The sequence below is a fragment of the Leptopilina heterotoma genome, unplaced genomic scaffold, assembly GCF_015476425.1.
Source record: "Leptopilina heterotoma isolate Lh14 unplaced genomic scaffold, ASM1547642v1 Lhet_65, whole genome shotgun sequence".
Classification (NCBI taxonomy): Eukaryota; Metazoa; Arthropoda; class Insecta; order Hymenoptera; family Figitidae; genus Leptopilina; species Leptopilina heterotoma.
In genome coordinates, this window is record NW_025111152.1 from 909,387 (window position 1) to 937,382 (window position 27,996).

At 27.8% G+C, this 27,996-nt stretch overlaps 2 protein-coding genes across 4 annotated transcripts in view; one reads left to right on the forward strand and one right to left on the reverse strand.

Annotated features, from left to right (window-relative positions):
- Positions 1-111: 111 nt before the first annotated feature.
- LOC122509969 (LDLR chaperone boca) lies at positions 112-841 on the forward strand. The gene has a single exon (XM_043624330.1). The coding sequence runs from the start codon at positions 179-181 to the stop codon at positions 752-754; it is 576 nt and encodes a 191-aa protein (XP_043480265.1). The 5' UTR covers positions 112-178; the 3' UTR covers positions 755-841.
- Positions 842-5,415: 4,574 nt separating this feature from the next.
- The window catches only part of LOC122509966 (ubiquitin carboxyl-terminal hydrolase 6-like), a 124,880-nt gene continuing 102,299 nt past the window's right edge, over positions 5,416-27,996 (reverse strand). For all 3 annotated transcript variants that reach the window (XM_043624325.1, XM_043624323.1, XM_043624326.1), the window contains one exon: positions 5,416-6,568. In XM_043624325.1, the coding sequence (XP_043480260.1) occupies positions 6,393-6,568 (176 nt within the window). In that variant the 3' untranslated portion in view covers positions 5,416-6,392. The remainder of the gene's footprint in view (positions 6,569-27,996) is intronic.

Here is a 27,996-nt window from a genome sequence, read left to right on the forward strand (position 1 = left end):
TATATGTTTGCTATATTTGCACTCATGGCTGCGTTGCGTTGATTTTAGCATGTGTTGCTATAGCAACCGACGCAGACGCAGAGTTTTTAAAACCTATTGGAGAAAGGCCTTAACGGAAACATATGAGTGTGACACGTTTTATCATTATTGTGGATTCAACATAACCTTGAAATCAAACATGAAGTTCCTATTGTTTTTATCAAAATTTCCAGTCTTATTTATAATTTTAAATTTATGTTTAACTTTATATGCTGAAAGTACACATGAGCCGAGAAAAAAATCATGGAAGGACAAAGATATAAGGGATATGACGGACGCCGATTTGGAACATATACTTGATCAATGGGAAGAGAATGAGGATCCTTTGGAGCCGGATGAACTTCCCGAGCATCTTCGACCACCTGCGAAAGTAGATATAAGTAAAATTGACATGTCCGATCCGGACAATGTTTTGCGAGCGACAAAAAAGGGCAAAGGTGTAATGATGTTTGTCGACGTTCGTCCTGATGTTTCCGTTGACGATGCCAAAACAGTAATGCAAATTTGGCAAACTAGCTTGAACAACAATCACATAGTTATTGAGAGGTATCCCATTGAAGATAGAAGATCAATTTTTATGTTTCGAGAAGGATCTCAAGCCGTGGAAGCCAAAAACTTTTTAATTGCTCAAAAGGAACTGCAACTTGTCACACTTGAGGGTCAAACATTTACAGGACAGTATGCTTTAGATACTAAACAAAAGACTGAATTGTGATCAATTATTTTTCATAAAAATGTTCAACTTTACGTTCTGCATTTTCTTTTGTTTTTTGTGTATAATAAAATGTATACTTTTCAAAAATTTTGGGTTTATTTTCTTCTTGTAAAGATAATCAAAAGAAATTTAGATTATTGATTACCAAATTGATGTCCAGAACTTTGACGAGGGAAATTCGTTTAATGATTTAAATTATGCAACAATTGTTAAAACAAATATTTTCGTTGATCAACATTGTGGAATTTCAAGTTGGTCAGTAATTAATATTTTTATTTCTATGAAAAACATTTATATTGAAAATAAGAAAAGTCAAAGTACTAGTTGACATAACGACTGAAGGAGTGAGGTGCAAGGTGTAAATAGTAAGTATAATGTGTGTTTGGAAATAAATTAAACAAACTTTTATTTAAAAATGTATATTTTTTATGTACACTTTTTAATCGTTCTATGTATGTTTCTATATGCATTTATCAAAGTTTTATAGTGGCCATCAGCACGTGATGATGAACTTTCAAAGACTCAAACTTTCTATTTTCAATTCTCATTGTTTTTCTCTGCAATAGTATGTTCCAAGAGTTTATTATTTTTAAGCAAAGAACATTGTTGAATAGTAACCAGCAATAAAACACTACGTATTTCAAGTAGATTCTTCATCTTGAATTAAAGAGTTTCAATATGTTCGTTAACCACTATACATATACAATTAAATTAAATGCATAGAAACAGTATTATTTTAAAAATAATAGACGTATGTCGTATTAGCTGAAAGGTTTAAAGGTGCTTTATGTTCTTTTATTTTATGTACATTCACTATACTACATTCACTAAAATTTATTAAAAAGTGGTGGCCAGCACATTTTAAAACATTTTTTAAATCGTATACATTTTATTATCCTCTTTTTGTTAAATTTTCAAACCTGAATTAAAAGCACAAACTTAAATATGTGAGAAATACTTATTAAATTTTACAATGCATCCAGAAAAAAGTTATTAAGTTTTTAAAATGCGCATAAAATTTTTTTTTATGGTCAAGTCCAAAATTACAAAGTGGAATTAAAAACTTGCATCTTTAATTACAATTTACGGCTATAAAATAAAATATTTAATCGCAAAATTTATAAAAAAAATTCAATTTACTTATAGACTATAATAGTAAAATATATACGATTTAAAATTTTTTTAAAATATGGGGTACAAGAAAATATTAATAAGCCTGAAACGCATAAAACTGACTGTCTACATTTACCCCAACATTTTGAAATTTTCCTAACATTCGGGATAAATGTAATCATTATTGTAGTTAAGGAATAGTCAAGAGAAACGGTATCTCAAATATACAATAATGGAATGGAAAAAATGAAAAAATTCATAGTAGATGTATAAGAATTCAACCACTTAGATTTTATATTTTATATCATATAACGTCAAAAGTGAACTTTTGGAAAATATGTATGCAACTTTTATTAGACCTGAAATTGACTCATCAAAGGAGGTATGAAAGGAGAACCTATGTAATTTTACAAAGTTATTCAATTATATTCTTTTCAAAAGCAGTTCAAGTTTTGTTTATATTTACCTCAAGTTTTCAAATTCTCGGGGGTAAATGTTAACAGTTTATTATTTATTAACTTAATTGACAAACCACAAGTTATTCTATATTGTTTTTCTGAGTGTTTTATACAAATCGGTTAGGCCCGAAACTTCTAAAGCAAGATTATTTTTAATAATTTTCCGAAAGTTCTTCCACGATAATTCCAAAAATCAATTATTTAACATTATGTTATTTAGTGGTCATGTGCCCCATATACTTTACTATGGAAACACGTAACGACGTTACATGTCTTTACATCCAAAAATTTCATTTTTTTAAATAATTGTAACAACTCTTCATGTTTTTTTTAAATGAAAAAAAAAAAAATGAAAAACAAAATGTAATCGAATATATTGAAAATAATTGAATTTCTTGAATTGTCCCAATGTTGAACATTTTAAAAAACTAATCAATTTTTTGAAGAATTATTTTAATTAAAATTTTTTTAAATTATCGATATCTTCAAAATTTTTTAAATAATTTTAATTTGGTTATTGGTTTTGTAAATATTCGAATTACATATTGTAAATATGTTAAATTATGATGAAAAAATTATAAGACTTATTTTTAAAGAAACAGCGTATAATATAATTTTTTTCGAATAATTTTCATTAAAGCTTTTGCGAATTTAATTAAATAGTTTCAAAATTTGCAATTAAAATTTTCTAAAAATTTGAATGAAATACTTTAGAAAATCAATTATTGTCAATAACATTTTTCAACATTTCAGCTACTATTATTATTAAATAAGTTTGCAATTTGTTATGCGTTTCCAAGAAAGGTACATAACTAAGATGTATTAAATAATTTTGGATTATTTAGATCCAAAATATTCAATGAAAACTGGTTTCAAATTTACATAATTAAAAATGAACTTTTAATGAAAATAAATCTAACCCAAACATAACTTATAATTCGTTTGCTTCTTAGGTATCTTTCTTAGGAGCGCGTAAAATTTATTCAAAACAGTCATATTTTGTTGTAATATTTGAAGGAACATTCGAAAATATCCTTTTTATAAAAATAATCGAAAAAGTCATACCAGTAGATTTTAAATAAAAAATACATTTGTAATTTTTTGTTCAGAAAAGTAATACCTAATTATTTGTTTGTCCATGCATTTAATGTAATTATATTATTTATGCACGAATGTAAATAGTCTCCTTTGATGGATGACGTCACAACTTTGAGTATCTTATGACGTAGTTTGATTGTTTATTATTGTTACTATAATTGTTAATATTATTCGTAGTTGATTAAACTTTTTCCACTGCGCTCATTCGCAGCTTGTAAAAACTGGCGCTAAAGAATACTAGTATAATATCTCAACATGAATTTCAATTTTATAAGGCATTCGAAATAATACATTAAACAAATGAAATTCGCTGTCAAATTCATTTGAAAACTTTTCTAAATAATATGATTTATTAGTCATCAATTTTTTTAACATTTATACAGGGTGCATGAATCGTCCCAGAAATTTTTTTATATAAAACATTCAAGTAATTCTTCAAATTTTTTATTATCTTGTTTTTATAAATTCCTATATCATTTACCTCTTTATTTCGAAACCTTTATCGAAATGTAATTTCATATAAACTTTTCTTGTCCTTTTTTAATTTATATATGATTTTTTATTCTCTCATCTCCTTTTAATCACCTTAATTTATAAAGATTAATATTAATATCATTTTGAAAATTAAATATTAAAATCAAGAAGACTAGAGACAGGAGGTAAAACTTCGGTAGTGGGGGTATGGCAATGCTGAGTCGCTCAGTTGATATATGGTCAGGCGTTTACTTTCAAACACGGACTTCTGCGCAGCTACACACGTAAACACGGGAAAATATATTCTATACAAATACAATATGAAATATAAGTGTTTATATTTTCAAACATCTTTTAGTTATTAAAAAAAAAGTTTTAAAAACAAAAAAATGTGTAAACTATAGCATGAAGTGTATTAAAAGTTAACAAAAAGTAATAGTCATAGTGCTGTGTTTATCTTTCTTCTTGTTTCAACTTTTCACACAGCACGTTTTCGGAATTTTTAATTATTTGAATAACACTTAATTTAATAATCACTCACATTAATTCTATATATCCGTTATGACACACATTGTGTCTCGATTGCACTTTAAAGTTAACCTCAAATTAAAATCATATCATACACATGTGAAACACACGGTATACAAGAATTTGAATGTGTGAGTGATGTGCAGAAGCACCGCGCCGGCGACTTTTCGAAACGAAAAACGCCTGGTTAAAGAAAGGCTCTTGACTCATCCCCACTACCGAAGTTTCACCTCCTGTCTCTAGCCTTCTTGATTAAAATATACGAATTGATAAAGTCACGAAACAAAAAAATTGTAAAATTACTTTAATTTCAGATTATCGACAACATAAAAATCACATCATCAATTGATCATTTTTAACGAGCATTTTGATATTTATTTCTTTGTTTAGATGAATTAGTCACAATTCACTAAATTTTTTACAAAATATTTATAATAAAAATTTCAGTAACGTATTTTTTCTTATAAACTAAAAATAAATAATACAATAAGCATGTATTGTTTTTAAAACAAACATTACCAATATTATATAAATATTGATTTAGAATAAAATGTAGTTTTTGTGCTACAAGCAAATATATTTAAATTCCAGAATAAAGTTAATATTAATTAATTCATTAATATTAGAAATATTAATGATTTCCGTGAGTAGGAGAAAAAAGCGCAAACTGTCAGTTCTGTTTTAGAAAGATTATTAAAAATTTTGCAAAGTGCAGTTAACCTAAAATTTAAAAGAAAACGATAAAAAAGTATATACAGAAAGTTTACAATTTATTAGCTCTAAGAGATCTGTAAAACCATCTTTTAAAATCACATTGTTTAGTTCAACAAAGTTTATAACAATTATTTACTTAAATTTAAATCCCTATTTATAAAATATTCCAAACGTTATCAAGCTGTACAACATTCACTGAGAATGTTTTTAATTTTTAATGAGTTCTTAAAATGTTGAAAAATGTTTTCAATTATTTATTTCAAATGCATGTTTAAAATAATTGTAAATTTCTTCATCTTTCAGCATCTTATTGACGAAATTTTTAAATTTCCAAAACTGATTGATTTTCAATATTGAAAAAATGATCCTGGAGCAAAATGTTGCTTGATATAGGCAAAACATATTACTGGTAAAAATTTTAAGAACCGTGTTTATTATTTACATTTGATAATTTTAAAGGCCTTATAACGGTTAAGATCTTTATTTACTTTTCGATAGATTTTATTTCGATTTCTATGCGATGAAAAAAACAATAATGTAGTTCATTAATTATTTAGTATTTCTTGTAAATTCTTCTTCTGTTTATTTTCTTCATCTTCATGTTTATACTGACTTTTTTTATTAATGATGACTTTTTACTCATAGCAATTAGCCAAAATTATAATTTATTAACATAATAAATTATAAATATAACGTTTACTAATGTAACTTGTTCATACTTTAGTGAAAGAGAAAAATATTTTTTAAAAAATGTAAAACCGAAAGAATATCTAAATTAATAATTTGACTAATTTTTTATCAGTTTATGATTCTCGGACACATTTGTGTGCTCATTTCGAGCAAACAATAAAATAGAACAAATATTGAAATATAACTTTACCTAAGTACGCGTTGATTTTCACTAACAATGCTTAGCATTTTTACAAGACTTTTCGACTTGCAATTATTTTACAATAATTTCTTTGTCGTTAAGTCTGCTGATACTTCCGTTTGGAATAAAAAGTTGATATAAAAAGGCAAAATAAAGGAAAAAAATGTTATATATGTGTATAAAAAAATAAATATAAATAAGAGAGTAAAAACATATTCTACATCGCTGATCGGGTCTCTATACACATCACGCACAGCCAAAATATTTGAAACTGAGTCTCCTACAATAATCACCTTCTGCCCTCAAACAATTCTGAAAAGCTTGAATAGTCGCAGACTTCGTCATGTCGCGTTTTGCTCCTTACTTCATTAAATTATTCTCTTTATATGTTACACGGCTTCAAATTGGTCCCCTGCTGCCGATTGTAGAATAGGATGTATGCATTACTGAAATCTTCGTCGTGAGGCTTCTTCTTGCTTGTCTCTTCGTCATTGTAGTAGTGCCAGAGGTCCGTACGAGGATTTCTTGCGTATGCCGTATAATGTCCGGCTGACACTCCTGAACATTTTTAAAAATCAGATAAATATTCTTCCAAAATTAGCACAAGGTGATCACCAGAAGTGGTGTTTTTCAGAGTACATTAAGCAACAAGGAGACATCATCGTAAACAAATTGTCTGCCTTTATTCCCGTGTTAATTACGATATTTTTTATTCCTAATGTACAAAAGTGTCGATTTCAGATAGCAGACGACATGGAGTAAAAGTCATTCACTTGTTCGACTTGTCTCCCTGTCGCACAGAGGGGCAGAATGCATAAAAAGTTGCCAAAAAATGAAAATATCGAAAATTCAATTCCAACTTTTAATTATACTATTTCAATAAACAATAAGTCAAAGTTTGATGATATATAATTTTTAGCTCTTTTTAATTGCCGATTTTCATAGAAACATGTTTTAAAGTCGACCTATTTTCAACGGTTATGTTCGCGCTTTTTGTTTGTTTATCAAGATAAGGTTTGTAACCTGATTAAAACGTACAATGTGACAGATTTTTAATTATTATTTACCATGGAATCTTCAAATTCAGGTAGGTATTTAATTTGTAACGTGGCGTTACATAATTTCCCGCGTCTGCCGAGAATTGGGCGATTGACCCCGGAAATGACCGAAGATTTCCGAGGGTGTCAATCGCCAAATCCTCAAGACAGACGCGACACTTGATAATTGCTCTTATAGTTCTGACAGTTGGCACAGCCTAAAGTCATTTAAGAAGAAGAAGAAGATAATTGCTCTCGTCAGTGGCGGATCCAGGGGGGGGTCATGACCCCCCCCCTGGGGCGAAAAATTTACATAAAAAAAAGGTCAGCTAATTATGGTCGTTGCTCGCCGAATCTATAAATGACCCCCCCCCTGGAGTAAATTCTAGATCCGCCACTGGCTCTCGTTCCGATGTAACTCGCCAACTCGGCCCCCCGTTTCGCTATTAGTTCCCCATAATTATACAGTTGTGTCTCCGTTTGTTGTGCGACTCAGTGGAGTTCTATTTTAATTAACTTCTTGCCTTTTATTCTCTTTTCTCCCCCATTTCCCTTCCTTATAATTAGAAATCCGGGCCTCCGATTATACAAATAATAATTTGTCAATATAATTACAGTCGTGTCTCGTCATTGCAAGATTCGTGAAAATTTCCCACTCTTCAACTCTCGTAAACGCATAAGATACTTGGTGTATTCCACGTCAGTTCAACACAAAAAATTTTATTAGGTTTTGGGATTCGGTTGAAATTGGGTAGATTATATCCTCTGGTGGTAGTAAATAAAATCCCCAAGCGATTTTAAAAAATTTCAAAAACTGGTGGACATATTGGATTTTTAATTTTTTTGTACTTTTTTTTGAAAAATATATATCTCTGCTTCTTCTTAACGGATTTTAGTTTATGACCTCTTAAATTGTTCGTATTGAAATATGCTTTTATTTAAAAAATTAAAATTAAAAAAATTATTTAAATTTTTTGTTTAAAAAATTAATTTAATTTTTTGAAAAGCCATAGAAAAAATATGCTACCTTCAATTTTTATCATTTTTTTACCATTTGTAGCCATAAATGTGTTGAACTTGTCCTGAATTTTTCATCGTGGGACAGCCAGTAGTTTTTGAGAAAAAAAATAAAACGTAAATCCTCGCATAACGCTGTAGCGCTCAGTTTTAATGCCGCACGATTGTAAATGGAATTTTAATGAAAGTACGAGTTTTTATTAACCCTAGAACTAAAATATGATTTTTTTATAGACTAACGAAAAACTGGGGAGGTTTGGTACCCCAGATTTGAAACAATTGTAAAAGGTTACCTTTTTTGTAATTTTTTTAATTTGTCAACAATGTGGCTAATTTGAAAAAATTAAACGGATTTTAAAAGGTAAATAAAGAAAAACTGTAAGACCTCGGAAACTCCCCCGTAAAAAATAGAAACCTCCTTTGTAATAAATGATTTTTATTCTATTTTAAAATCATTTAACATTTGTATATATTGTAAATAATATTTAAATTTTCAAGTTGCCTTAATCAAAATAAAATTGTCTCTATTTATTTTTTTTTTTAAATCCGTTTAATTTTTTCAAATTAGCCACATTGTTGACAAATTAAAAAAATTACAAAAAAGGAAAACTTTTACAATTGTTTCAAATCTGGGGTACCAAACCACCCCAGTTTTTCGTTAGTCTATAAAAAAATCATATTTTAGTTCTAGGGTTAATAAAAACTCGTACTTTCATTAAAATTCCATTTACAATCGTGCGGCATTAAAACTGAGCGCTACAGCGCTATGCGAGGATTTACGTTTTATTTTTTTTCTCAAAAACTAATGGCTGTCCCACGATGAAAATTTCAGGACAAGTTCAACACATTTATGGCTACAAATGGTAAAAAAATGATCAAAATTGAAGGTAGCATATTTTTTCTATGGCTTTTCAAAAAATTAAATTAATTTTTTAAACAAAAAATTTAAATAATTTTTTTAATTTTAATTTTTTAAATAAAAGCATATTTCAATACGAACAATTTAAGAGGTCATAAACTAAAATCCGTTAAGAAGAAGCAGAGATATATATTTTTCAAAAAAAGTACAAAAAAATTAAAAATCCAATATGTCCGCCAGTTTTTGAAATTTTTTAAAATCGCTTGGGGATTTTATTTATTACCACCAGAGGATATAATCTACCCAATTTCAACCGAATCCCAAAACCTAATAAAATTTCTTGTGTTGAACTGACGTGGAATACACCACTTAAACCACGCCTACTTTCTAGATTTCCAAGGATGAGCATAGGTATATTCTCTTTGGGGCCCTCTCTTATTTGGGACCTTCATTGCTCCCTAACTGTCGGTACTAAAAGTTGATGACGTAAGATGACGTCATCTTGCAATTACGAAAGGGTACCGCCCTAAAAGGGCTTGCAGTTTCGAGAATCTTGCAACTCCGAATCTTGCAATGACGAGACACGACTGTATATTCTTGATAAAAATAATAATTGTTCCGAAGAAACTTAAAATTCTTTAGAGGCAATTTAATGAAAATGATATTAAAAACAGTTGAATTCTTATAAAAGAATTGTATTAAAGAATCCTATTAATATTTCTCGAAATAACACCTAGGGAAATATAGTCGAGGTCGGCCCACCTTTTGACTTTTGTTTATAACTTTTTTTTAAAAATGAATTTGGACAATTGAAGTATATTGTTGGAAAGTCCTGCCCAGTAAAAAAATTCGATACACGGACCCCGGAGTTCGTATACGAGCTCGGTAGCTCGTATGAGAAATATGAGAAAACTCTCATACGAGCCTTTTCCGTAATGAGAAGTGTATAGATGCTTGTATACGAGGTGACTTTTAAAGCATTTTTATTAATGTAACACTATTTTAAAGTAAATGTAGATAATAGAAATGAATTTTCAAAGTAAAACAAAGCTAAATTTATAAGGGAAATGAAGTTTTAAGAAAAAAAGGATAATTTTATTCAAAAAATTTATTCACACTGAAAAAAGGTTAGAATTTGATAATTCCTTGTTACTCTAACTAACCGACATTAGATATTTCTCGTATACGGTAAGCAGATTTTGTATTAAATTTAATTATTTTATATAAGAAAATTTATATAATAAATAAATAATAATATATTATTAATTAGTAATGAAGAAAAACTTATTAATTCTACCGCTAATACAAAATCGTGCTTACCTCATCCGAGAAATATCTAATGTCGGTAAGTAAGAGAAACAAGGAATTATCAAATTCTAACCTTTTTTCAGTGTGAATAAATTTTTTGAATAAAATTATTCTTTTTTTCTTAAAACTTCATTTCCTTTATAAATTTAGCTTTGTTTTACTTTGAAAATTCATTTCTATTATCTACATTTACTTTAAAATAGTGTTACATTAATAAAAATGCTTTAAAAGTCACCTCGTATACAAGCATCTATACACTTCTCATTACGGAAAAGGCTCGTATGAAAGTTTTCTCATATTTCTCATACAAGCTACCGAGCTCGTATACGAACTCCGCGGTCCGTGTATCGAATTTTTTTTACTGGGTGTTTAATAGGAACATTTTTTCTGTACAAAGTAAATTGATTGGTTTTAAAATGAAAAAGTTATAAAGTTTAAAAAAAAATTTGTAGTCCAGGTTGGTCCTTACAGTCAAGGTCGGTCCATGCTTAAAATTCAAAGGGCATTAATCGTCAAAAAAATAAAATAACATGTTTGGAGATACGGAAAATTGATTCTTTATTGTTTACAGCTTGTAACTTAATGAAATAATAAAAATAAAGAATATAAAAAAATAAATATAAATAAAAAAAAATTTTGCACTGAAATATTAATAAAATTAAATAAAAATATTAATAAGATGATCAATTATATTATGAGTTATTCAGAATTGCAGTTTTTGCAAATGAAGTAGCTCGTCCTCATCTTTGCGCATTTTAAAAACATAGTGGCCGACCTTGACAGAAAGTAACATTACCGAATTGTTGTAACCATAAAGAAATACGTTTCGGGATTTGATTTTTCACTGTGATTTTCTTTCAACAATGAGTCCCACAAAATTTCTGCATGCTTGCCTTGACGATTCAATTTTTTTTTTATTTTTTATTAATGATTTTTCACATGATGCACAAAACTTTTTTTGACCTTTTTTTGTACCGACGTCACAGAAAACACAATTTTCGATTCTCCGAAAATGTAATTGAACAAAAAGTTAGGTTTCACTAATACAAGCTTCGACAAGCATGCGCGTAGGTGGCGCTAGTGAAATGTCCAAAAAATCGCGAATGGCCTACCTAGACAGTGGTCCAACCTCGACTATACTCCCCTACATAATTATAATTGATTAATTAATAAGTAAATTTTTGAAAATTTTCAATCTGAAATCATTCAAAAATTAAACTTGGTGCTTCGAAATAAAATAATTTTAAATTTGAATAATAATTGTTAAAAAAAGAATTTTATAAAAATTAAATTTATTGTTCTAAAATTTGACCTTATTAAAAAAGATTTATGATAAACTGAAAAATATTTATTGTGATAAATAATAATTTAGAATAAAAATAAGGCGAAGTTTTCCATTTATAATTTTAATTAAGAATTTTCGATAATTTTATCTTCAATTTCATCATTAAAATGTATATAAATATTTGAAATTCCTTATCATAAATTTATACAATTTTTAAAAATGGTTTTACTTTTTTATGTATGTTTAATAATTCTAATTAAAAAATTGTTTTTCATTTAAGTAAATTTTTTTTCTATTTTTAAATTCGTCACGTAGTTTTATCGTTCTGAATTAATTTTACTTCTTTATTGCTTTACTTATTCGTATAAATATAAAGAGAATTGTACAAATTAGTGCTTTCTTGAGAATTTAATTTTAGTCTTCGAATTTTGAATCGAATTGAAAATGTACAAGAAAGCAGAATTTCTGTTTTCAATTGAAATATGTCTGTTTACAATAATGAAAAATGTGAATTCTTTCGACTACGAAAGTGAGTAAATGGAAAATTATACTTTTTATATTTTTAATGACAAAAATGATTTTTTCGTAGGAGAATATTTCTTCAGAAAATGTATTCCCGAGAAATGTTTACCGGGACCAATAAGATTTTATGAAGATATGTATTGTAAACCAAATTATTTTTTGGATATGGGCCCGTATGAAAAAATTGTTACATAAAATATAATATAAATATAATAAGAATATGAAAAAATATTTTTTTCTAATCAAATTTTTATAATAAACATTTCTTTAATCACTTACAGGAATAAGAAGCGCAAAGATTATTTGTTATGATACGAAAAATTACTCAATTAATAAAGCATATAATGAAATATTACGATTCTAAATGTTTAAAAATATTATTTTAAATAAATTTTTAAATTAAAATTAACCAAAATATAGAATATAATAAATTACATAATTAGAGAAAAAATTAGTTTTATACCAAAACAATTATTAAACAATTATTATCGTATAGTATTCTTAATCTTTATAAATAAAATCAGGCTTATGTCAGTAAGCAGTACAAACATTGTGATTATTAAATAGAAATTATGCAAATTTTTGTTAGGTATTTATTTCTAAAAAATCGCGATTAAAAACTAATTATTTGAATTTTTTACCTTTTTTTAAAATAATATTTCATATTTTGTTAAATAATTTTTGAATTTTTTTAGAGATAAATAAAAAAAAATATAATTTCGATTTGTCAAACAAAATTTTGTAACAAAACAAAAATTTTTTTTATATAAAGAAAAGTCAAAAATTTGCATGATCTTGATTTGTTAATTATTGGGCAGTTCCATAGAAGAAGCTAATTGTGGATCACCGATTTTTCTTAAACTATGTAATTTTGTAATACTTGGGGTACTAAATAACTGTTCCAAAAAGTTTTGCAAAAAAAATTGTTTTGGCAAGATATTTACATTTGAAAATTTGGAATTTGAAAAAAATGACTTTTTTCGAGAATTTTTATTTCGAAAACTATTGATTCTAGAAGCGTTCACAAATGATGTCACGCAATTTTTGCAATTTCACATGAGAAAAATACATTGTGTCACGTTTTGTAAGACCCCCCCTACCCCCAAAAGCGTGACATCATAAGCAGCGCTTATAACAGTGTATTTTAAAAAACGGTATGACCTTTACTACTCTGCCCTAATACATTTATTAATTATATACGTATATATTATTATTATAAACAGTTTAACAATATATTTTTAACTTTTTTGTAAACATTATTTTCCTTTTTTTAATGTAAAAAATCTTTTCCTCCACACTTTACCCAGGCTTATATTTCTAATTTTTTATTTTGATGGTCTTCAATGGAACAAAAGTCAAACGTTATTCTGTCAAATTTATTTTCTACTAACTGAAAAAATGCTTTAAGGAAAAGATTTTTTACATTAACCCATTGATGCCTATAGGCAAAGGAATGCACACGGAGAGAAATCTGTTGCTATTATTGCTTGCAGAATCTTTACAAGTTTTATTAGTCACTGCTGAATAGAATTTTAGCTTGAGGTTATAATAATTTATATACGAAATCATCTATTTAATGTAATGGAGAGTTCGATGCAATAAAAACAAAAAGCAGCTGCTAATTTTGCACGAAATCTTTATTATAAATATAAAGAGAACGTGCTATAAAAGTATTAGATTCTTCTTATAAGAATCGCTCGAACTCCGACTGATTTTCAGGCGGACTTTATACAACACAATCTTACCTGCGTATACGCACATATAATTCACACACGCTAAAAAAAGTTCTACTAAAGTAGAGATAACAATCACTATAATAGCTATAAGTTTCACTGATTTGGCTCCATCGATAATCCATTTTCGCTGATCTAGCGAAAATGATATTTCTTGCGTTACCTTTTGAAAACAACACAACCTCAAAATAACACTTGAATGAAAACATTTTTAAATTAATGTTCAAAGCGTATATTCAAATTCTATTAATTATATTTTTTATATTATAACTAATAAAATGTAAAATTAGTAAATTAATACGTATTTAGAGGTAAGAAATGTAAATTTGACATTTGTGATTTTAAAGAAATTTCTATATGAGAATGGTAAACTGTCAAATATTTCCAATATGGCTGACCAGTGAAATTCATTTTCTCTGTATCAGAGAAACAGTTTGACTACTGCATTGGAAATCATTCACTGAATTAGTTGAATAGATTCTTTATGTTATTTATTTTTGAAATTAGCTGTTCCCCACAGTACAAATTTTTTTCCGTGCACACATATATATTTCTCTGGATGATTTCGAGGAACGGAACGCGTACAACGCGGTGACGTTTGCAACAACATAACCTAACAATTTTCACATGTTGCTTATACATTCAAACACGAATAAAAATGCAATATTTTTTAACTAATATACTTACTATTAAATAAATATTATCTTTTTATAACAGCAACAAGTATTAAATACTACATATAATATATAATGTTTTACAGGACGACAAAACTGTCCAGAGAAATATACACTGAAAAAAAAAGTATTGAACCAAGAAAATTTTTCTTGGTTGAAGCAAATCGTGGGATTGAATACGGCCAAGACTATTAAAGTATTGATTCAAGAAAACGATTTTCTTGACATAGGATATTTGGGAGAAGAACATATATTCTTGATCCAAGAAAATATGGAATTCGACCAAGAAGTTAGTCTTCTTATACGAAGTATGAAATGTATTAAATGAATAAAATATTTTCTTGTTCTAAGAATATATATAGTTAATTGAATTATTTTATTTGATTCATTCAATTTTTTGTAACGTTCGTTCAAGTAATTCAAGATTTAAATGAAGAAAACATTTATTTTGTGAGAAGAACAGATATTCTTGATCCAAGAAAATATGGAATTCGACCAAGAAGTTAATCGACTTGTACGAAATATAAAATGTATTAAATGAATAAAATATTTTCTTGTTCTAAGAATATATATAGATAATTGAATTATTTTATTTGATTCATTCAATTTTTTGTAACATTCGTTCAAGTAATTCAAGATTTAAATGAAGAAAACATTTATTTTGTGAGAGAACGCAGATATTCTTGATCCAAGAAAATATGGAATTCGATCAAGAAGTTAAGTAGCATGTAAGAAATGCAGAATATATTAATTCAAAATCATTTATGTATCAAATCAAGAAAGTATGTTCTCTGTCCAAGAAAATATTTTCTTGATTTGAGAAAATTTATAGATTTCAATCAAAAAAATACTTTCTCAATACAAGTAAATTATTTACTTAAATACCCCCCCCCCTTACCCCCATCCCATCTTTTCTAATACTTAGGTCAAACATTTTTATTATTTAATTAATTAACATTTATATTTTTTATTTAAATAATTAAATAATTGTTATTTTACAAATATATTTACATTTAATTAATACTTAACACAAATACAACAAATATACCTTGAAAGAAAATTTTCCACGGTCGGAGGAATTGAACTCGGGTTGCACGCACCAGAAGCCGTCACGCTACCACTATGCCATCCTAGCCTCAATGGACAGTTTTCAAAAACTGATATTTAAGTTACATATACATTTGAAGAAAAATATTTTCTTGGATCAAGAACACCGGCATTGTGTTAAGTAAAAAAAAGTTTCAAAGCAAATAAATAAAATGATTCGATTCAAGAAACATGAATTCTCCACACAATACTTTATTATTTCGCTTAAGAACATGATATTCTAGATTCAATACTTTTTGGTACTTCGGAAAAGTAAAATATTTGGTTGAAATAATTACATATTGAGTTCTGCCAAATACTAAATTCACTGTAAAAAATTTCTGAATTTTATCCGATAATATAAACGGTAATTTTTCCGAAATTAGGGGGAAATCAGTTTTTCCGAATATTGAATAGGAAATATTTCCGAAAGTAGGTGGAAAAATACTAGTCGCATAAAAACCGGAAATTATTCCTTTATTTTCGGCAAAGTATCCGAAGATCGCGGATTTTTTACCAGTTTTTCTGTAACAATTTCCAAAGTTAAATGGAAAAATAATTTTTTCGACAAAAGTCGGAAATTATTCCATAATTTTTTGTAAAGTTTCCAAAGATAGTGGATTTTTCACCAGTATTATTATGAAATATTTCTGAAGCGAAGTAAAAGAACAGTTCTCCCAATACTTAATTGGAAGTATTTCCAAAGTTAAGAGGAAATACACATTTTCCGAATATTTAGTAGGAAATATTTCTTCTTTCCTAATCTGAATTAGTAAAAAATTCAACTTTGAAAGCAAAAATCAGTAAAAATTGTCTGTTAAGTAATTATCGAATTTTGACTTTTTTAACCATTTGTTAAGTATATCAATAAATTATTTTTTTACATTTAATTTATAATTATTAGTCAACGTTTTTTTCACTAATTACTAAAGAAAAAAATCCGATATGTGTATTTATATACTACTCTTTAAATCTAAAAAAAGTGAAAATTTACTTAGAATACATCAAAAGTATTCCACGTAAGATAATAAGTATATATATATATATATAATTAAAAATAAATGAAAAATCGTTTATGAATTAGTCTACATGCACGTACTTTTTTACGTGAAAGACTTATGACGTAACTTTTCTAAGAGCATTTTCACTTACTTAAATTTGAAGAAAAATAATTAGTTTATTTTTACTGTTTTAAATTTAAAAACTGTTAAATAAGAAAAATAATTTTTCTATAAAAATGTGTCTGTGTATGCAGTAAATAGTTCTCAAATATTCCTCAAAAATCTAAATATATATATATCCTAAATTTAATGGAAATGTGAAAAAAAATGTTAACAATACTATGAATCGGTTGGTCAACAGTTTTAAAGAGATTGAACCTTTCGAAATTCCATAGAAGTTAGAAAGAACAGATTTTACTCCACATGTTTCTTAAAACTGATACTTTGCAGCAGATTCTCATAGCCTCCCTTGGTCGAGCGCGTCTAAGCGTGCGCTCCCAATGGTTGAAGGCTCCATTAAAAAAAACCCTACGCACAGACAGCACTATAAGGCTGACAGTTCAAATCGTGGTAAATAGATAAATAGATACTTCCGTAAAAATGTAAATAATAATTTTTTTAAAATTAATTTACATTTATTTTAATATATCAGAATGTAATATAAACAGTTTTGATTTTTTACATAAATATTCAAATGATTTAAGTAGAATTTCCGAATAAATAGTAGGAAATATTTCCGAAATTCATGGTAGATAATTCCTTTTATTTATTCGGAAAAATTTCCACCGTTTGGGGTTCCGTGCTGTCCGTATTTTTTCGGAAAAAATTCCGAAAAATTTTTTACAGTGTTGTTAATTCAAGAATTCTGTTCAATGCTAATAATTACTTGACACAAGAAAATGAATTTCTTTCTTCAAATAAATATGGGATTAATTGAATATAATTTTTAATCAACTTGAAACAAATATTTACTTATATTAACCTTCGTATTTTCTTGAATCAGGATTATATGAGCGTTGAATTAAGTAAAATCTTGTTTTAAAGGAATCAAAAAAATTATTTATTTCAAGACCTTACACTTAATTGAATTGAATAAATAAAATATTTCATTCCAGAAAATATAACATTCTCGCAAGAAATTAATGATTTTGAAACATGAGAATATAGAAATGCTTCAAGTAAAAGAAATGCTTAGATTAATTAATATTTCTTTGAAACAAAATAATTTTTAATTGAGTTGAAACAATTATTAACTTATATTAATCTTCCCATTTTCTTGGCTCAAGACTATGGGTGTTGGATGAAATAAATAGTTGCTTTAAAGGAAATAAAAAAATTATTTGACTCAAGATACCAAATGACTCAAGGTAAATTACTTGACGTGAGAACATGATATTCTTGATTCAATACTTTTTCGAGACTTGGCGCATGTAAAACAGTTCGTTTGAAACAGTAAGATATTTTCTTATGTCAAACCCATATTTTCTTATTTCAATAACTTTGATCAATGCTCAAAATTACTTGACACAAGAAAATAAATTTCTTCCAATAAGAAAATATGGGTTTGTTTCAAATAAATCAGGTCAAGAAAATGCATTTACTTGATTCAATGAACTTTTTTTTTCAGTGTATGTGTGTGTGAGTTATATGTGCGTATACACAGGTAAGATTGTGTTGTATAAAGTCCGCCTGAAAATCAGTCGGAGTTCGAGCGATTCTTATAAGAAGAATCTAATACTTTTATAGCACGTTCTCTTTGTATTTATAATAAAGATTTCGTGCAAAATTAGCTACTGTCTCTTATGCTTATTGCATTGAAAGTATTTTTACAATAAGTATATGAATCCATGCTAAAAATATAAGAGAAACGTTAAGCAATTTAAGTAATGTGCTCTTTCGAGTAATATTAGCAGCAGATTTCTCTCCGTGCAGATATAAAAAAAGTAACTATTGGGATCCTGTCATGAAGTCTAATGATAATTTTTGATGTTTAATGTTAAAAATAATTTTTTTAACAATTTGTTATAAACAAATGAAGAAAAATTGATTTTCATAAAAAAAACTTATAGCGCCATTCGATTCTACGCGAAAAACCACTATGAAAACATATTATATAATTTTTTAAAATAGACCTATTTTTGTAAAAATGTTATAAACAATTAGCCGGTATTTATACTGTATGAGGTATAAGGATAGTTTTTAAAGTTAAACATTTATTTAAATAAAATTAGTTTAATTAGGAGAGTTTTTGACGTTAAAAATTTTTTAAACAAAATTTTTAATATCAAAAACTATCCTTAGAGCTCATACAGTATAAATGCAGGCTAATTGTTTATAACATTTTTACAACAATAGGTCTTTTTTTTTAAATTATGTAATATACGTTCTGAATTGTGTACGAATATTTCTGGAAACATCGTACACATCACACGAGCGACCGGAGCCAATGAAATTGAAGCTTGAGAGTTTTTTTCCCGGTTCAAAGAGTTTTTTCCCCGCTGATAGATTCTAGTCTAGAAAAGTCTGTTTCTTGCCTGTTAACAAACAGGGAAAAAACACAAGTTTTTCGTGCATGTGTTGTAGAAAAGTCATTTTTTTCAAATTCCAAATTTTCAAATGTAAATATCTTGAAAAAAAATTTTTTTCTTGCAAAACTGTTTGGCACAGTTACATATTTAGTACCCCAAGTACTACAAAATTACACAGTTTAAGAAAAATCGGTGATTCACCATTTGCATTTTTTATGGAACTGCCCTATTATTACAAGATTATGTATATTCTTTTGAAATCGGGAAAGAAAATGTCATAATTTCTCTTTCTTAATGACAATTTTTTAACAACATTCAAAGTTTTCATTAAAAATAAAGAAAAAAGTTTGCAGATTTTTCATTTTATAAATTTTTAAAATTTATATACAATTTATATCAATAATGTTTTGAATAATTTTTAAAAAATAATAAACATTTCTTAGAATGATTGAAAAATAAAAATTAATATAATATAATGAGAGATACGCGCGGGCATATTTTAGGTTAATTATTAAGAAAGTACTAAATAATTAATTCTCATTAATTATACTTATAGCATTAGATAGGCGCGTACACATTCTTCGTCAATTATTGAAAGAATACAATTGATGTTCTAATTTATTTTCAGTATTAAATTAAAAAAAGTAATTACGGAAAAAATCAGTTAATTGTACCACAAAACCTTTAATAACATAGTACTTTTAATATTTATGACTTAAAGAAACAAATTACAAACAAAGAAAAATAAACATTTTGATCATTAAATAGAAATTATGATATATTTTTTATCTATTTCTAAAAAATTAAGAAATACATTATTAAAATTTTTTTTTCTATTATATTTCGACTAATGTCGTTGCCGACTAATTTTAAAAACTTGTAATATTTTGCAGGGATGATTTTAAAGATATTAGGATCACCGAACAAAAAGAAACGTAAAAAAATTATTAGAATTTATTAAGAATGAATTATTTTATATTATTATAAATTGAGAGAAACAATTATTAATAAGAAATATTAAATAAAAAAGGATTTTAAAGTTCACTTGGCAAGTAACCTATTACCTATTTTTGCAAATTTCATTCACTAAATGTGAGAAAGAGAAATCATTAAATTTAAGAAAACCTTATGAAATATATAGTACCTGTGAGCTAACTTCGTCCTTTAAAAAACACATGTATTAACCTGATAAAAATAGTGAAAAGTTTAAAATTAATTATTTCGAAAAATAGCTTCTGGACCAAAGAAAATCTTTTTCCAGTGAGTGTATCTAGTGATCAATTAATTATTGCCCAATTTTAGTAATTTTTCTGGGCAGAAGTTATTTACATTTTAAAATCGTGAAATTAATCAAAGTGCCAATTTTAATTGCTTATTTTTTTAACATTTATGGAGAAAGAAGGAAGAAAGTGAAGAGAAAAACTAAAAGTTAATCACAGGTACTTTATATTTCATAAGGTTTTATTCAATTTAATGATTTCTCTTTCTCACATTTAGTGAAAGAAATTTGCAAAAATAGGTTACTTGCCAAGTGAACTATAAAATCATTTTTTATTTAATATTTCTTATTAATAATTGTTTCTATCACTTTATTATAATAAAATAATTCATTCTTAATAAATTCTAATAATTTTTTTACGTTTCTATAGTAAATTATGTGTTTTCTTTAATATTTTCTAATAGATGAAAAAGTGACAGTTTTTACGACTTCATATACTTTAGATGCTTCTTTTACAATAAATATAAAAAACATTTTAAAAATTCTTTTTGTTTGGTGATCCTAATATCTTTAAAATCATCCCTGCAAAATATTATAAGTTTTTAAAATTAGTCGGCAACGACTTTATTCGAAATGTAATGGAATGACTCAATATAGTAGAAGATAAGCGAGCTAAAGCGCGCGTGCTCGTTCTACCTCATCTCCATAATATTATTAAAAAATCTGTCCGCGCAAGCGCGGACACATTCTCATCCGCGCTTCGCGCGGGGGCGCGCGGATATTGATCGTCGCGCTTCGCGCTCCGTGTGTTGTTGCGCGCTTCGCGCGCAAATGGCTCGCTTCGCTCGCGGCGGTCTGCAATTGTTGTGCATTATTTGTGTTCTTGTTTCCTATTATATGTTTCATAAAACATTTTTTTTCTTAAAGTTACTACGACTTTAAGGATTACATTCTCATCACATGTTTTTTTTTTGCTGATGATTGCGAGATAAAGTGGATTTAAATGTATATTTTTGGTCTTGATGATTTAAATTGTTAAGTTATTTTTAATTATACTAACTCTCTTAGCAGAAACATGATTTGCAGAAGCAGATAAATTATTCTTAAAGTATTAGTACCAAGGTTTTTGTGCAGTGTAGACCGGAGCGTAATGACTGACTTTTCACTCTTTGTTGATTTACTCGGACATTTTTGTTTTAATTAAGTGTTTATCTCCTAAAAAGTTACTCTGGTATCTTAGCTTTCTTTTAAAAAGACGAACGTCCCTATATTACGCTTACTTTTTTTCTATAATGAACGTACACTTCGTCGAAATCGTAGGTTGCTCTTTATACATAGCCTATTGCATTAGCCAACACGCTCTAGGGGTACTTGGATAATATTTTTTAATTTTTATCAATACTGTAAGTGTGAATCAAAAATCTCAAATTGACCCTCAAAAAATGTTTCAAGCTTAAAACGCGATTTTTGTTTCTTTTTTAAAGTTTTTTTAAAAAAATTAGAACGAAAAAATGAAAATTTTGAAAAGTTACTTTCATATGTGAAATACAGTTTTTATACTAAATTTCTTACAATAGTGATTGAATAATAAATATTTAAACTTTGTAGAAATATACGTATATACGTGATTTGTAAATATATATCAAATGTATGATTAAAAACATGTAAATCCGGATACAGTGAATGTGATAGTTTAATTGTTATAAGAAAAACTTTAAATTTACTGAAGATTTAAAAATGAACAATTAGATAAATTTTCTGCATGATTTTTTTAAAAGAACGTCCAAGCGCCTAAACTTTCGGTAGGACCTTCCGGCAGGACGCGCCTCTTACATAATTTATTAAATATATTAACAAATATTGTTATTATATGTTATTTCGAGCTTAAACAAGAAATTCACTTAGATTTTGAAAAAAATGCCATTTTTAATGCTATACAAATATTTGAATAACTTATAAAATAGTAAACGTTTTCTAAAGCTTCTCTTCTTAATTTAAAGGTCATTTTCAACAATATGAGAATTACTTCAGGTATTAACGTGTATTCTTTGCTTAGAAATTGTAAGCAAAGCAAAGGTAGGATACCCAAATTAGAACAAAATAATAATAAATAGCACAGCATTTCAAAAAAAATTTTGAACTAAGAAAATAAAAACAATCCTCTAAAATTTACCCATCGTTTTAACAAGCAAAAATAAATAACCTCCACTAAGATGAGACAACAAGTCAAAAATTCGAAAAAGTTTTTAAAAAAATTAAGTTTTTCAAAAGTTATCGTCGGACAGACAGACAGACCTACAGACAGACGTAAACGCCGGACCATGTTTTTTGGATTCAGGGCACCTCAAAACGCAAAGATTTCATAAAATTAGCAAATAGTGTATTAAGCAACAAGGTATGTAAAGGCAGCCTTTAAATCTCGTGTTACTTACGATATTTTTTATTCCAAAGGTACAAAAGTGGCGATTTAAGATAGCAGACGACAGGGAGTAAAAGTCATTCACTTGTTCGACTTGTATGAAAATGGCGACCTTTTTTTTCCATGAGCAAAAATAACGCAGGGACTAGCTGTTTTTTTTTGCCCATGGGAAAAAAAGGTTGCCATTTTCATTCAAGTGGACAAATGAATGGCTTTTAGTTCCTGTTGGCTGCTATCTAAAAGAGCCTATTTTGTGCCTGAGGTATAAAAAGTAAATTTTTCACCAAATCTAATACCTCCTCATGTGATGAGAATGTAAAAAACCATTTCCAACAAGATAGGACCATAAATTAAAATGGAAAAAAGGGTCAGACCAGCAAAACTGTATAAAAGAAATTTCATTGATTTTCTAAAATGTTAAAACTTTTATTAATATATTTTAGTTATAACATTTTAGAAAATCAATAAAAATTTTTTAACCCAGTTGAGCTAGCCTGACCCAAAAACTTAAAAAAAAATTAATTTTCTGTGAAAAAATGTTGTAGAGAAAAGTTGTTTGTATTTTCCTAATCTAAAATAAAATGTAGTTAAAAATTCCGAAATTTGAAAAAATTGATTTTTCAAAATTTTGAAACTACCATAGTTTTTGTAGTTTTCAACGAAAATGGCTGGTTAACGATCTTAGCCTTCATTTTTACACCAACTTTAAGTGTGTTGTATTTAAAAACGATCCGATAAGTTTTTTAAAAGTTATCGTGGGAACAACATATTACCGTCTACAGACGGACAGACAGACAGACAGACAGACAGACAGACAGACACACAGACAGACGCACTCGCCGGACCATGTTTTTCGGACTCAGGGCACCTCAAAACGTAAAGATTTCATAAAATTAGTAAAAGTTAATTTTCGACCAAAACTAATACTTTCTCATGTGATGAGAATGTAATAAAAATTACTTTTTTTCAAAATAACTCGAAAAGTATAGGGTTTGGCGAAATGGTGTCTACAGCAAAGTTGTAGCTGAGGATGAGACGAGAAAAAAAGTCTCTAGTAGCAAGGTTCCATATGGAATAGATTCGGAGATAATTGGGTCGGAATATCGATTTTTTGCTAAAAAAATAATAAAAAATATATATATATACAGTGGTTTTTCGAGAAATTGAGAGTTTTATGTTTATAAATATTTTTTTTGGGTGCATTCGGGTGAGATATTGTAAAAATCGTCGAACTTACTTTTAATTCTTTGAAAAAATTTTGATTTTTAGCGTTATTTTGGGATTTTTTAGTTTTTTTTTACCATTTAAGAGCCTATAACTCCGAAATTTGACTTTTTATAAAAAAATGTTGTAGAGAAAAGTTGTTTGTATTTTCCTAAGCTATAGTAATATGCAAATAAAAATTTGAAAATTTGAAAAAAAAAATTTTCAAAATTTTGAAATTACTGTAGTTTTTGTATTTTTCAATGAAAATGGCTGGTTAACGAACTTGGCCTTCATTTTTGCACCAACTTCAAGTGTGTTAAATTTGAAAATGATCGGATAAGTTTCTCAAGAGTTATCGTGGGAACAAAATTTTTGGTCTACAGACAGACAGACAGACAGACAGACAGACAGACAGACAGACAGACACCATCGCCGGACCATGTTTTTCGGGTTCAGGGGACCCCAAAACGTAAAGATTTCATAAAATTAGCAAAAGTCAATTTTCGATCAAAACTAATACTTTCTCATGTGATGAGAATGTAAAAATACTAAATAATTAATTCTTTCTATTTATTAATTAATAAAAATATATTTAGATTTTATTAAGAAATTGTGATAAAGAAATAGAAATTATACAAAAAATACTAACAATTTTGTAAAACCAATATGCCACGGAAAAAAATTAATCTCTAAACTTGAAATAATATTAATTTGAAGTCCAATGAAATATAAGTGTATCTAAATTAAACATTATAGTCACAATTACTGTGATAAGTTGTGTTTGATTCTGTCAAACTTTATACCAGAAAACGCCATAAATTCACATCTCTGATTTAGAGATTTGTTAATTTCACAACTTTTTTTATATGAATTAGGTACATTGTGTTTTCTTTTTTAGATATTTTTGAAAATCCTTTTGTCTGATTTTTGGTATTCGTGACCGTAATACACCTACAAAATTTTATCAAAATCCGTCAAGACGTGTAAGAGAAAATTTGTCCACAAGAATCAGTGACACACACACACACACACACACACACATACATCCGGACATTTGTTCCTTTCGACGAATTATATATACTACACTTGAAAATTTGTAAAAATAATTGGTTCTAAAAAATTCGGAAATCGACATCACTATAAGGCTTCCTTTATGAGGAAGCAAAATGGAAGTTTTCCAAAAAAATTGTGACATAGAAATAAAAATGGTCCTAATTTATTTATTTTTTCTTCATTTTCAAAAAAGGAAAAAGAAATTATGCAAATTTTTTCATTAATGTTTAAAAAAAACTGAAATTAATTCATTTTTAGAAAGCCTAGAAATTAAATCTTATGCAAAGTTAGCATTAATTCATTAATAAAATGGTGCAATAAAAATTTTCTTGATCTTAATGTTTCAAAATGTAAAGTATGTTATGACTTTTCCCAGTAAACGAAAACTAATTGAAATGAATTAAAAAGAATTCACAAAGAGCTTTCGTGAATCCCGCTTTGTGACAAATACGAATTGGAGCCATGATGCAATTTTCCTGAATTCGTGAAACTGTATTGAACTTCCGAACCTTCTATCCGTACCAATTCACTGGACAAGTTTTGAGCCTTTAATTTTTTTCAATTCGTTAGCACGAATTCAATGCATTCCTTGGCCATTTCTTTCGAATGCGAATTCGTTTGGACAAATTGGTACATATTGAATTAAATTCAATTGAATATACAAAGAGCTTGAGTGAATCCCGCTTTGTGACAAATACGAATTGGAGCCTACCAAAAATGTTAATTCGTTTCAATTCATTTGAATTAGTTTTTTTTTACTGGGTTACTAGAAGGGTTTCAACCATTTATTTTTTTATACTATTAATCAGGTTAAATTGGAAAAAATTGTTACTCATAAGGATTTGGGAGTATATATCTCCACTCATCCGTACATTTTCATAATCATTTTGATTATATTGTTCGTGTGGAAAATCGATCTCTTGGCTTTATTTTACGAACATGTCGTTCTTTTTCAAATACTAATGCTTTGAATGTTTTATTTAATTCATTTGTTTTATCAAAATTTGATTACTGATCCTTCGTCTGGCACACTGATACCTTATTGGTAGAATGACTACGACGCCTCCCGTTCATACACGAAAAAAAAAAGTTCCCAGATATTTCAGGAATTATTTCCTAACTCTTAGATACGTGGTAACAGCTCTGAACTAGCGACGAACATTCAATGGTAATCAATGAATGTTTGAAAGAAATTCGGGAACTGTGTTAGAAAAAGCTATAAATAGTCCATTAGTCTCTTTTTCATTACTTTCTCATGTAAAGTTCATGGCACTGGCCGCAACTGTTTCTGAAATTTTCGGGAACTCGTCAAGGAATCTTGGTGCGCAGAAACTGTTAAAAAATTTTTTTAAAGCAAAAAGAGGTGGCGATGCCCTCCTCGTCAAAATAACGACAGATAGTGATTACAAGGAGATGTTAAAAATCACTAGACTCGCGAACCAAGTAGTTTGGTGGGACAAAATAAAAAACAAAAATGTAATACAATGTTATAACTGCCAACGAATCGGTCATACAGCTAAATTTTGCAATAGGGGTTATAGGTGCGTAAAATGCGAAGAACAACATGGGCCGGGTGAATGTAAATTAACCGAAAAAAATTATGAAAACGAAAAAATTTTTTGCATAAATTGCAAAAATCACGGTCATCCGGCATCGTACAGGGGATGCCCGGTGTTGCTTGAATACCAAAACAAAATAGAAATAAAAAAAAATAATTTACTAATGTTAAAAGAAAAAAAGAAAATCATGATAGAAAATTTAATTAAACCGGGCATCTCCTTTGCGACGATAACGAATAAAAATAAATCGAATTCCGAAATAAAGTCACAAAATAATATAAATATAGCGAACAAAAACCCTGCTGAATTAGAAGCAATGACAATACCAGAAATAATAACAATTGATAAAACCGAAAACATAACAAACGCGTCGAGAATTGTACACAAGAAAATAGAAAACGAGATAAATATTCCAGAAATAAATATTAACGATAAATTATACACGCCGAAAAACGACTCTCTTTCGAACAATGGCCTTGACACAATACTAACGTCCTTCATGAATCAAATGAAGTCTTTCTTAACAACTCAAATCAATGAAATTAGAGAAACGGTACAGCGAAACGCACAAAATATAGAAATTATACAGCAGCATTTAATTATTAACAACAATAATAACAATAATGGGGGACAATAACCAATATAAAAATAGAAAGAAGATAGCCAAATTTAGCGAATTAAAATTGTTATCGATTAATGTAAACTCTATAGTGGCAAACTCGAGGAGATACAATTTACTAAATGTATTAAAAAAGTTAAAAATCGATATAGCCCTGTTAAGCGAGACCAAACTAAAAGAGAGACACAAAATAAACTTCCCAAACTATAATATAATAAGAGACGATAGACCCCAAGGAAAGGGAGGGGGAACTGCAATAATAATAAACAAATTAATAAATTATGAAAAAATAAACCTATCATGTCAAAATAAAATCTCAAACCTCGAATTCACTATAATAAAACTCAAACTAAATAAAAGCAACAATTTATTCATAATAAGCGCCTACTCGCCTGGAGACAGACGAGCAAATTTCGCAAACGATCTCCAAGAAATTTTCACTGAATTAAAATTAAATAACTCAAATAACTATTATATCATAACAGGTGACCTTAACGCGAGACATACCCTATGGAATGACAAAAGGGTAAACACAAGAGGAGCGGCTCTTGCAGAATGGCTCACTCAAAATCAATTTAAATTCAGAACCATATTAACAGGGCCAGAAATGGCAACTTTTCCTTCGGGGGACTCGTATCTGGATATAGTCATGCATGACGCAAGAGTAAATATTATTAATTCTTATAATAATCGCTGTAAAGTATACCCATACGACAGCGATCACAAAGCTCTACTACTACAAATAAAAATACAAAACTTAGATAATTTTTTGTTTGAACCTTTCGAAAATAATAAATTTAATTACAATAAAACCAACTGGGATAATTATAAAAAAAACTTACAAAATATTAAAATAGATAT